At 41.4% G+C, this 12,274-nt stretch overlaps 3 protein-coding genes across 6 annotated transcripts; 2 read left to right on the top strand and 1 right to left on the bottom strand.

Moving 5' to 3' along the window:
- Nucleotides 1–254: 254 nt before the first annotated feature.
- On the top strand, nt 255–2,780 carry LOC306897204 (keratin, type I cytoskeletal 19). The gene is made up of 7 exons (XM_079461762.1): nt 255–980; nt 1,073–1,155; nt 1,290–1,446; nt 1,525–1,686; nt 1,770–1,895; nt 1,987–2,341; nt 2,611–2,780. The coding sequence occupies exons 1-7, from the start codon at nt 423–425 to the stop codon at nt 2,631–2,633; spliced, it is 1,464 nt and encodes a 487-aa protein (XP_079317888.1). The 5' UTR covers nt 255–422; the 3' UTR covers nt 2,634–2,780.
- Nucleotides 2,781–5,224: 2,444 nt separating this feature from the next.
- LOC306897764 (keratin, type I cytoskeletal 19-like) lies at nt 5,225–9,250 on the top strand (the record flags this gene model as incomplete). The annotated part of the gene is made up of 9 exons (XM_079462755.1): nt 5,225–5,773; nt 5,866–5,948; nt 6,083–6,239; nt 6,318–6,479; nt 6,569–6,694; nt 6,786–7,110; nt 8,362–8,463; nt 8,987–9,025; nt 9,168–9,250. The coding sequence occupies 9 exons, from the start codon at nt 5,225–5,227 to the stop codon at nt 9,248–9,250; spliced, it is 1,626 nt and encodes a 541-aa protein (XP_079318881.1).
- soul5l (heme-binding protein soul5, like) lies at nt 8,463–12,193 on the bottom strand. Of its 4 annotated transcripts, XR_013786989.1 has the most exons (10): nt 12,116–12,183; nt 11,590–11,649; nt 11,171–11,255; nt 10,729–10,849; nt 10,512–10,651; nt 10,273–10,436; nt 9,998–10,095; nt 9,544–9,650; nt 9,429–9,464; nt 8,463–9,326 (listed from the first exon to the last, which is right to left on the bottom strand). XR_013786989.1 is itself a non-coding variant. In XM_079461818.1 (9 exons), coding segments are annotated over exons 1-7 (675 nt in total). In that variant the 5' UTR covers nt 12,118–12,193; the 3' UTR covers nt 8,463–9,326; nt 9,429–9,464; nt 9,544–9,547. The 4 variants fall into 4 exon arrangements, 2 of the variants coding, with proteins under 2 accessions (XP_079317944.1, XP_079317943.1); XM_079461818.1 differs by lacking the exon at nt 9,998–10,095 and having other exon boundaries at nt 12,116–12,193; XM_079461817.1 differs by lacking the exon at nt 9,998–10,095 and having other exon boundaries at nt 8,463–9,353.
- Nucleotides 12,194–12,274: the final 81 nt, after the last annotated feature.

Here is a 12,274-nt window from a genome sequence, read left to right as displayed (position 1 = left end):
TCACATCTGTGATTTTTTTTTACTTCGAGAAATGATCTTAAAATCAAATTTAGGACGGTTTCAACGCAAAATTATGAGGCCACTGGTGTAGATGAGGTCACTGGTTATCAATACCCACGACACACCTAGCCTTCAGGACTTAATTCACTCTTACAGGTAAATGCCCCCCTCCCTCACGCAATCTACACTGTTGCTTTGCATAAGACGCTTCTAAATGAATCAATGTAAATATATCTTGTTTTAGGTAAATTGTTGCCCAAGGGCCCGTCAACAAGAGGAGGGGTGCATGAGCAGACCAGCTATAAAACGTGCAAACTTCACCACCTTCTATCACATCACCTACAGCCTGACAGACACCAGGTGCCCTCAACAGAAATAATTTCTGCTCGCTGTTACCGCTCGCATCTGCTCTGCTTAAAGTCATGTCTCAGATCAGAAGCTCTTCTGGGGGGTCCTTCAGTAACCGCTCTCAGGTGTCCAGGAGTTTTTCCAGCTCTGGAGGTGGAGGATATGGATTTGGAGGTGGAATTAATCAGGGGTACGGTCAGTCTCTGATGGCCGGCAGTCTGCACAGCAGTGCAGGGATAGGTGTAGGGTCTGGGTTTGGTTTAGGGTCTGGCGTAGGATTTGGAGTTGGGTCTGGGTTTGGAATGGGGGCAGTGAGTGGAAGGTCTGTGTCGTCTGGTTTGAGAATGGTTGGAGGCTCTCTATCGGCTGGTGGAGGAGGAGGATCTCTCTCAGCTGGTTTGAAGATGGGAGGTGGAGGTTCCTTCATGCAGAACATGGCATACATCGTCAATGACAAACAGCAGATGCAGGTTCTGAACGATCGTCTCGCCACTTACCTGGAGAAGGTGAAACGTCTGGAGATCACAAACCGCGAGCTTAATGAAAAACTCAGATCGTTCACCATCAACAGAGTTCAAACCACTCATGACCTGGAGCCGTATCAAATGCAAGTGAGACCTCTGCGTGAAAAGGTGAGATGACTTTAGTTCTGAATAATACAGTGTCCATAATGTGCATTAGTACCAGCGGACCGTTCATGATGTGGATGTGTTTTTCCTTTCAGATTCTGGTTCTTATTCAAGAAAACACAGAACTTACTTTAGCCATAGACAATGCCAAACTGGCTGCAGAGGATTTCAGACTGAAGTACGTTTGAGTGATGCATGCTGCTTCAACACTGCGTCTAGATACACAGACATCCTTTCAACTAGAGGAAAGACAAAAACAAACATCATGGTATTGACATTCTGTACCTGAGGGTTTCTTACTATGTTTTGCAGGTATGAGACCGAGTTGGGCATCTGTCAGTCTGTGGAGGGGGATATAGCAAATCTAAAAGCTCTTAAGAAAGAGTATATTGCCACGAGCGACGTGCTTCTGCATGAGGTCAATACATTTGAAGTTGAACTCAAAAACATCAAAGACGCACAGCAGCAGGTGAGAGGAGACTTCTTAAAGAACTTCAATGTCGAGTGTCACTTGACTGACTTCTGTCCTGTGACGTGAATTGTTCAGGAGATGATCGGCCTGCGAGGGCAGATTGCAGGTACAGTGACTGTGGATGTGCAGAATGTTGAGAGTACAGACCTGTCCCGTGTGCTGGCCGAGATCCGTGCCGAGTACGAGACGGTCATCGAGAGGAACCAGAGAGAGGCGGAACACTGGTACACTAAACAGGTACACAACGTCCAGCTGTGACACACACACACACACACATTTATTACACAGATGTTTTACTCTGTCCGCGCTGTTGTGTTCAGGTGGAGAAGAAAAGTGCAGAGTTTGCAATCGTCACGGAGACGACGGTCACTGGTGGTACTGAGATCACAGAGAACCGCAAACAGTCGATGACGCTACACTCGCAACTGGATGCCGCATTCGTAGAGGTGTGCGTGTGTGATGGTGTATAAGTGGAAGTAAACAATACGGTATCCATTGATAAGTGCCGTGTTGTGCTGATGTTGCTCCTACCTACAGAAATCTAACCTGGAGCAGCGTCTGCTGGAGGTTCAGTCTCAATATCAGTCCCAGTTGTACAGATTGAGTCAGCTGGCTGGGAGTCTGGAGGGGGAGCTCATGTCCGTCCGTGAGAGCGCCCTGCAGCAGAGTCGAGATTATCAGCTGCTCCTGAGCACCAAAGTTCAGCTGGAGAGGGAGATCAACACTTACAAAGCTCTGCTAGAGGGCGCCGGAGAGGTCACTGTGCTCCTGCCTAGACCAAAGAGTCTGGAGGTCAAGGAAACTCTTACAGTTGTTGATTCCAGTGTTTCCATTTCCTCCAGTGTTGATGTTTCCACCAGCGTTTTAACTGAATCAGTGACGGCAGGCAGCGGTGAGCAGTTTATCCATTCATGTAGCTTAGCAGGTTGACATTTGGGTCCTTCCCAGAAAATGGTGCGATTTGCGCATGGCAAATGTTCTGTTCTGAATGATGACAGTTAGTGATCAGAAGTTAGTCATGGGCAAAGAAATCACACATTTTGTGAGAATGACCAATAAAAGCATGTAATTGAAAGTTTGTACAGCTAAATAATAATACATCAAATAACACACAGATTATTAAGGACTTTTAAAATCTTTACTTCTTTTTTGTGCATCTAGTTGATGTTGCCGTTCTTCCCTGAAGAGGTCTCTTCTCTGGTTAAAATGCTCTTCGGGGTCTGGGTGATGTCATCAGCATGATCAGAACTTGACCAATCATCTGTCACTCAACACCGTTTTGTGCTGCACAAATGTGTGTCAAACATAAATAAAGGCAAACATACAACACTAAAGAATATCGTGTATTTATTGATCTGCAGATCAAGATCTTTATTCACCCACCTTCAAGTCATCTTATTGTTTGCAGGATTTCCGTTTCTCTCTCACAGCACCTTTTGACAAAGTGCTTCTAATACTGTATGTCCTTAAAGTTTTGGTAGAACACAAGTAAGGAATACTTTATTTTTACACAGAAAAATATAAAGACACTTGCTGACTACAAAATTATTTTAAATCTATATTCTTTATATATAATCATGTATTTTATAGTAAAAGTGTAGTATTGTTTTTGGGCACATTGTTTAAAAAACATGGGGTTTTTTGTGTAATAAAACAATGGTTAACCGTTGTAAAAGATGACACAAAGCTCTTGTATATAAGGACTCAGAAGACTTGAAATATATCACAAAAGTCATATGGATGCTTAAATTGTGCTTTAAAGTATTTTTTATATTCTGTTCTTGTAAGAAATATCCTTACAATATGGTAAAACAGGGCCTAAAACTGTTGTTTCATACAAAACGGGTACCAGGGGTTTGAACTAAATAAAGGTGCGCAAATGATGAGGCAGTTTGTATTTTTAAGTTAACCAGCTGTCCCTTTAAAAACATAAAAAATACAGAACTTTAAATGACTGATAAATAATGCATTTTAATTTGTACAAACCACTTAAAAACTAAATTACATGCGTTGCCTAGTTATAGTTCTAGTCTAAAAAAGATGACTCACTCACGTTTTGAATCATTTAAAAGACAAGTTAATTTAGTGAAAGAACCAGCAATATTAACTCTTTATCTCTATCAAGTATTTATTATCTTCATTTGCGCTAAAGCTGATCCGTTGAGAAGTTTTTTCGCTCTTCGCCTTCATGAATTTAATATGTAGCTGATCACGTAAATGACATATTTTTAATTCAAAACGATTTGCCTGAAGGAAGAGTATTTGCATCCCCATATTACCATGGGTGGTTTTAATCGTACAACAGTTGGGAAGTATTACACGTTAAGCTGCAAACATCTTACCTCACAATCTTCTTACGTCACACAAGACTGAGAGGAGCGCGCGCACTGATTCACGCTCGCTTAACCCCGCCTACTTCTGTTTGATTGGCTAGTTCAAACGTTCTGACGATAGCAGTGTTAAGTCGTGCGAAACTGTTACTTAAAACCACAAACAAAACTTTAATAGAAAAACATTTACAATACAAGCGATAAATGTAGATGACTCCAGCGGGGCCTTTGTTCAATTTCTATTGAAAAGTACTTTATTGGCATGTTTTGCTAGATTACAATCTTTCCAAAGCATTATGCTATAGCCTACAACACAGTAGTGACGAGAAACATAGGCCAACCACAATAAAAAACAAAACAAAGCGGGTTGTATAAAAATGCTATGTAAAGGATAAAACAAGACTTTGTTTGTACTGCAATGGGCAAATGTGGTAGCTGCAGACAAAGGACTATTTTATAAAAGCAACATTTGTATGTATATTTCGATTTGCAAACGTTTTAATGAATTGCTTGAACTGTTATTATGCAATGATCTGTAGGCAGCAGCTCCAGACATGCAGTTTAATGATAAATTCTTCAGCACTTTCCCAAGAGAGCAGAGGTTTCTCACCTTTCTCATGGTTCTTCAACAAATGACTTCTAAAACATTTGCATGATATTATTTTGCTTTAGGTAAATTAAACAGCGTTGTCACCAGGGGCCTGTGGACTCCTGCCGAAGGCTCCGTCACTGAGGAATTGTCTCATGAGCACACCAGCTATAAAGTCACCCCGGCTTTAAAAACGCACATCAATCAAAGCCTGCCATGAAATCTTTTCTGTTTTGCTGTGACGACTTTTTTTGCTTTAAATTCAAGTTAAAGTCAAGTGTTTGATCAGAAGCTCTTCAGTGAGATAGTTCAGTAGCCACTTCATGAGCACATGTGAATTATTCTCAAACGTGTGCAGCTAAACAGAGACTCTCCATTTGATCACACAATTGGCTTTGTATTGTTTCGTTTGGTCTTTCATATACTGTGGCTAAACCCAGTGTAATCGTCAAAGAATTCAGTAAACGTTAAGTAATGAATATGTTACAGATAGTTTATTGCTTATAGTGTCTGCTGTTCACATCTGCGAGTCCAACACAAGTTGCAACACTACATGCAAATGTACTCAAATGCATATATTCTTCAGTTCTTTCTTGAAGGAAAAGAAGTTTCTCATGTTTTTAACATTCTACTGTAGTTCTATTTGCATGCTATGGTTTCATTTAAAGCTTCTCTGTAGTCGCCAGGGGCCTGCACATGTAAAGACCCGAGGGCCCATCACTGAGGGAGTGGTGCACAAAAGACCACCTATAAAATGCTTTAAAGTTTGGAACCTTCCTACACATCACCTATAGGCTGGCATACCCCCAAACTCGACACTGAAATCATTCCAGCTCACTTTGCTCCGGATAAAGTCATGTCTCAGTTCAGAAGCTCTTCTGGGGGCTCCTTCAAAAGCTGCTCTCAGGTGTCCAGGAGATTTTCTAGCTCTGGAAGTGCAGGAGTTGGGTTTGTAGGTGGAATTAATCGGGAATCTGTGATGGCCGGCAGTCTGCACAGCAGTGCAGGGATAGGTGTAGGGTCTGGGTTTGGTTTAGGGTCTGGCGTAGGATTTGGAGTTGGGTCTGGGTTTGGAATGGGGGCAGTGAGTGGAAGGTCTGTGTCGTCTGGTTTGAGAATGGTTGGAGGCTCTCTATCGGCTGGTGGAGGAGGAGGATCTCTCTCAGCTGGTTTGAAGATGGGTGGTGGAGGTTCTTTCATGCAGAACATGGCATACATCGTCAATGACAAACAGCAGATGCAGGTTCTGAACGATCGTCTCGCCACTTACCTGGAGAAGGTGAAAAGTCTGGAGATCACAAACCGCGAGCTTAATGAAAAACTCAGATCGTTCACCATCAACAGAGTTCAAACCACTCATGACCTGGAGCCGTATCAAATGCAAGTGAGACCTCTGCGTGAAAAGGTGAGATGACTTTAGTTCTGAATAATACAGTGTCCATAATGTGCATTAGTACCAGCGGACCGTTCATGATGTGGATGTGTTTTTCCTTTCAGATTCTGGTTCTTATTCAAGAAAACACAGAACTTACTTTAGCCATAGACAATGCCAAACTGGCTGCAGAGGATTTCAGACTGAAGTACGTTTGAGTGATGCATGCTGCTTCAACACTGCGTCTAGATACACAGACATCCTTTCAACTAGAGGAAAGACAAAAACAAACATCATGGTATTGACATTCTGTACCTGAGGGTTTCTTACTATGTTTTGCAGGTATGAGACCGAGTTGGGCATCTGTCAGTCTGTGGAGGGGGATATAGCAAATCTAAAAGCTCTTAAGAAAGAGTATATTGCCACGAGCGATGTGCTTCTGCATGAGGTCAATACATTTGAAGTTGAACTCAAAAACATCAAAGACGCACAGCAGCAGGTGAGAGGAGACTTCTTAAAGAACTTCAATGTCGAGTGTCACTTGACTGACTTCTGTCCTGTGACGTGAATTGTTCAGGAGATGATCGGCCTGCGAGGGCAGATTGCAGGTACAGTGACTGTGGATGTACAGAATGTTGAGAGTACAGACCTGTCCCGTGTGCTGGCCGAGATCCGTGCCGAGTACGAGACGGTCATCGAGAGGAACCAGAGAGAGGCGGAACACTGGTACACTAAACAGGTACACAACGTCCAGCTGTGACACACACACACACACACACACACATTTATTACACAGATGTTTTACTCTGTCCGCGCTGTTGTGTTCAGGTGGAGAAGAAAAGTGCAGAGTTTGCAATCGTCACGGAGACGACGGTCACTGGTGGTACTGAGATCACAGAGAACCGCAAACAGTCGATGACGCTACACTCGCAACTGGATGCCGCATTCGTAGAGGTGTGCGTGTGTGATGGTGTATAAGTGGAAGTAAACAATACGGTATCCATTGATAAGTGCCGTGTTGTGCTGATGTTGCTCCTACCTACAGAAATCTAACCTGGAGCAGCGTCTGCTGGAGGTTCAGTCTCAATATCAGTCCCAGTTGTACAGATTGAGTCAGCTGGCTGGGAGTCTGGAGGGGGAGCTCATGTCCGTCCGTGAGAGCGCCCTGCAGCAGAGTCGAGATTATCAGCTGCTCCTGAGCACCAAAGTTCAGCTGGAGAGGGAGATCAACACTTACAAAGCTCTGCTAGAGGGCGCCGGAGAGGTCACTGTGCTCCTGCCTAGACCAAAGAGTCTGGAGGTCAAGGAAACTCTTACAGTTGTTGATTCCAGCGTCAAGCTCTCAACAAAAGAACTGAGGACAGAAGTTGGTGAGCACATTTGTGTAACCCAGCATGGCAGTTTATGTAGCATAGTGGTTTAAGATCGTGTCGTTCTCGGGATATGATGCCAAATATTAAATGATAAATCACTGCAAAATAATCTAGAGTTCTGTGTCCTGTTGATAATATCAGCAGAAAGACGTGGCACCATTTTTTTTTTAAATGACCTATGAAGGGACAGGTTGAGTAAAACTGACCGACAATGTGATGTCGTTAGCACACGCACAAATTTCTATTTTTTTCAGAAACACAGGGTGGATTTAACGTCACATTCTTGATAACCAGTTCGCAGTCTGGAGGTCCTTTTTTAAAGAATATTTCGACAGAAGGCATGTCAACAGAAGTTGGTGAGCATAGTGGTCATCAAAGATCTGCGTCATCCCAGAAATAGATCCATTAAAGTGTTTCATCAATGCAAACTTATCCATTAATCACCTGAACTATTAATCATTGCATCACATTGCATACACAGAAATACATAATAAAAGAACAACTGTTTGTTTTATGTGGTCAGAGAGACTTGAGAAGGTGTTGGGAAGAGAAGTGTCACAATTAACAGGGTTGAACAAAGACAAGAATCCCTGAAACAATGAAGACATGCAATTTTGTAATAGTTGTTGTTATAATACAAAACAATCTACTGCATTATTTACAATGTCAAGTTAAGTTTGAAAAGAGGCAGAATGTCACATTGAAACAGGGTTGAACAAAGACTAATTCTGCATTTTTCTCAGAAGTTATAGTCACAGAAGTTGCAGCATTTGTAAGAAATGACTTTTAATTCAAAGGCTGTAGGTCTCAAAAGACACATACTCACAATCACTGCACAAGTGAGGCCATAGTTACAGTAAAAACAAAAGAGATTCATTGATGTCATTGGTATGTATACATTTGTCATTGTCTTCAGGATCATGGGGTGAAAGTGACGCGTCATTCTTGACTACAGGGGAACAATCTGGTGGTGTCACTTTAACTGGGCTTTCAACAGAAGTACTGACAACAGAATTTGGTAAGATCATGTCATTTTTAGTGGTTGAAGATCAGGGGGGCACACAAAGGAATCAATTGAATGAATGCCATTGAGTCCAGTTCATTCATAATCATTTACAGATTAGACTTGTGCTTATAGTCACTATTCAAGAGTCAAGTGTGCACAAGTGTGGCTATGGTGTCAACCGGCACATGTTAAGTAACAATAAATAAGTGAATAAGTGTGCAAAATATTGTCATTGTTTTCAGGATCACGGGGTGGAAGTGAAGCGTCATTCTTGATTACCAGCGATCAGTCTGATGGTGTCACTTTTACTGGGGTTAAAACAGAAGTACAGACAACAGAGTTTGGTAAATTCATGTCATTTATATAGTTTAATGGTTGAAGACCTTTCTTTATTGTGCAAATGCCAACATTGTCTAATTACAGTCAGTGCAAAACTGTTTCATAAATACATTTGTTATTAAATATGTCAGCACTACAGTACTTTAAACTGAAGTATGTCATCAAAATAAACTTTTGTGTTATTTTAATGGGTTTAATTGTAAAGGTGTTCTATTGTGGACTTCTTGCAAAAATCTGGGACATAAAAAGAAAATCAGGCACATAAATTGCTCAATTTGTTGAAAAATAATTTTCATTATATAGATGTTTGCAGAACAATGCAGAAATGCAGTTTTTTGTACAATGTAGAAATAATAAAGAAAACAACCAGACGTTTGCTGATATACTCACAACTATAATGACATTATTGTTCACAAGTGAAGCTTTGATGTCAATAAGCAGAGCTTCCCAAACAATGATGACAATGTGATGTTTGTAGGGTTCCTCTATGATGTCATAAGTGTGCAAAACGTTTGTTTTTGATTTCAGAATCATGGGGTGGAAGTGAAGCGTCATTCTTGATTACCGGTGAGCAATCTGGTGGTGTCACTTTAACTGGGATTAATACAGAAGTACTGACAACAGAATTTGGTAAGATCATTGTCAGAAGATGTTTCCATTTGTGCCAAAAACCTATTCAATAAAATACTATGTGTGTAATTATCTTCAGGATCACAGGGTGGATTTGTGATCAGCGGCGCTCCATCCGAAGAGATTTCAGCAGCAGAAGTGAAGGCTAAAGATGATCTGTGATCTTTTTATATCCTCCACCTCCAAGGTCTTTTCTCTGGTTAAATGAAGGTCTCCGGGGTCTGTGTGATGTCATCAGCTGTGTGTCAAACATAAATAAAGACAACTGTACACGGCAATGATGCGCTGAGCATTATTATTATCATTATTATCAGTAACATGATTTCTCTGCGAATGAAACCTGCGACACTGAAGGATACTGAGAACATTCTTCCTCCTGTGAGAAAACAGAGAGTATTTTAATACTGTCACACACACATCTGGTTAGACGTTGACTCTTTCTGCATGTGTGTTACCTGTTTAGTGCGTGTCAGTCGAGTTAAATGTGTTATCTGCTTCACAAACTGGACCTCCTTCAACCACAAACCAAACTTCATTGTGCCTGTTCAACAACTTCAGTGGACTACACACAACACACATTCAGTTAGTTTTATATACGCAAATATAAAAAAACACACAACAAACATGCAGTAAAAATAAACTCATGATTTTGGATTCTGTTATTGGGTCTTAAAAATCCACCGGATTATGTTAGCATGTTGTATTCGAATTAAATTCTGAAATCAGATACACACCTAAAATATTCAATTGTATTCTTGGGGAATTGATTGAAAAGAAAAAGTGGCATTGATTTCAAATAAATATGTGACCGTGGTTTTATGGGCCAATTTTAAAAAATTTAGATTTGTACATCATCTGAAAGCTGAGAAATAAGCTTTCCATTGATTTATTATTGATTTAGAAAATCGCCTTTGACGTTGTCCAGATGATGTCCTTAGTGTAGCATTGTGGTGTATGGTAGGAAATGTACAACATATCTTCATGGAACATCATCTTTCCTTGATATCCTAATGATTTCGGGGAGAAAAGAAAAATGGATAATTTTGACCCGTACAATTGGCCTTGTTCACAAACGTTCCTGTGGAAACTGGTTTTATGATCCAGGGTCACATATGGTCAACTATTTCATTACAGGGTTTGGCAGTAACAAATATAGAAACATGACATTGTGTGTGTGTGTGTACCTGTCATAACCCACAGCGTAGTGGTGTGTGTGGTTGAAGTGGGCGTCGGCTTTGAGCAGTGCTTTGGTCAGCAGGTGGGCGTGAAGTCGAGAGATGATTGACAGCATCCAGCCGCCATAAACCCTCACATACACATCCATATCGGGCATGTCAGAAAAATACAACTAAGAGAACACAAAAAACACTTTTGATTGATGGAGATCCTACTTTCACATCTTGACTCGTGTGGTGATTCTGACCTTGTCATTTGTGGGAGTGGGCGGCTTCTCCTGATAGGCCGATGGAAGCAGGAAGCTGAGCGTGTAGATCGCCGGTTCCCACATCTTTGTTTCTTCAGGGACTTTGACGAGTACAGGAGCGGTCATTTCAAACTTAACTCCTACACACACACACACACAGATCTGTGTCAGACGCCGGCTGACACTCTGAAGAATTATCTGTAAATCTGTCACGCACCTTCTTTATTCTCTCCAGATATATAATGATAGAGTCGTCTGAACGCCATAGCCACGCCCACCCCGAGAAAATACGCCTCAGCGTCTGTAGAGACCCACCGCATGGACGAGTAATGACGTACCTACACACACATCAGATGTCAGGGGCTTGCTAAGAATTATGGGAAATTAACATTCTGTTTATAGTCAGTGTAAAAATGAAAACTTGATCTGAACATTTTTATTATCCAGATCTTTTTTTCAATTAAATGTTTTTCAAGACTTCCTTGATTGTTTGTATGCGTTTAGTTATTGACTCTCTTAAATCACTTTTACACACAGAGTGACAAATTCATTCTTCAAGTACAAATATGTCATGTCATCTTAAAAATGCCCAAATAATTATTACACTAAACTATTGCATCACATTGATGAAGAAAATAGATATAAAGAGAGTGTCTGACTTCATACTGATCCGTCTTGCAGATCAGATCAAATTGAAGACATTCTCTGGATTCTGCGCAGTAACTGCTGGATGAGTTACTAGAGCTGAGAAATAAAACACAAAACACACTCAAGAGTTTAACTCTCTCTCTCGCTCTCTCTCTCTCGCTCTCTCTCTCTCTCTCTCTCTCTCTCTGTCTCTGTCTCTGTCTCTGTCTCTGTCTCTGTCTCTGTCTCTGTCTCTGTCTCTGTCTCTGTCTCTGTCTCTGTCTCTGTCTCTGTCTCTGTCTCTGTCTCTGTCTCTGTCTCTCTCTCTCTGTCTCTCTCTCTCTCTCTCTCTCTCTCTCTCTCTCTCTCTCTCTCTCTCTCTCTCTCTCTCTCTCTCTCTCTCTCTCGCTCTCTCTCTCCACAGGACTGATGAAGTGAATCAGTATCTCACCCAACACTGCTGTCAGTCAGACCGCACAGCATCAGCACCGTTACACAGGACACTAGAATCCTGAAGACACACACACAACTAATGAAATTAAATGAAGACGTTATGAATTCATCCCTAACATTAACAATTGTTATAGTGTTGACACAAATCAAAAAAAGAGAAATGCAATAAAACAGATGAAGTTGACTATGACTATTCTCGGTATATCCCAGAATAGAAACTTTCAGCGCATCCTGCATCAGACTCTGTGGTTCTTAAGAGACGCGCACGCACGCGCACCCATAAGTTTCGACTGTGCCGCAGTGCGGAGAAACTTACACATCTGTGTGTCTTCATCTACCGTTTCATTTTACATTCACTGACTGTATCTTAACATACAAACAACTCCCTTCATTTAAAAACATTTTACACACTATTAAGTATTTTTTCCAGAAGAATTAAATTATTACAAAACCAATTGACATGAATTGGTGAATTAACACCTCGACATTACTCCATATGTAAAAAAACAAAGTTATAAACTTACATCGCTGTTAAACGCTGGAGGAGATGAAGAGGGCGGATCAGCACCGAGCGCGTTCACGACTCCACCGCGCGGGCGCGCGCGCGCTCAGAACACACGTGACCGGAGGAGCTATGGTGACCACCACCAAACAAACCACATGTGGGACAGATGATCCGTTTG

This window comes from Barbatula barbatula, assembly GCF_947034865.1.
Source record: "Barbatula barbatula genome assembly, chromosome: 8".
In the NCBI taxonomy this organism is placed as follows: Eukaryota; Metazoa; Chordata; class Actinopteri; order Cypriniformes; family Nemacheilidae; genus Barbatula; species Barbatula barbatula.
The sequence above is the reverse complement of the archived record's forward strand: the minus strand, read 5'-3'. Positions and strand labels throughout refer to the sequence as shown.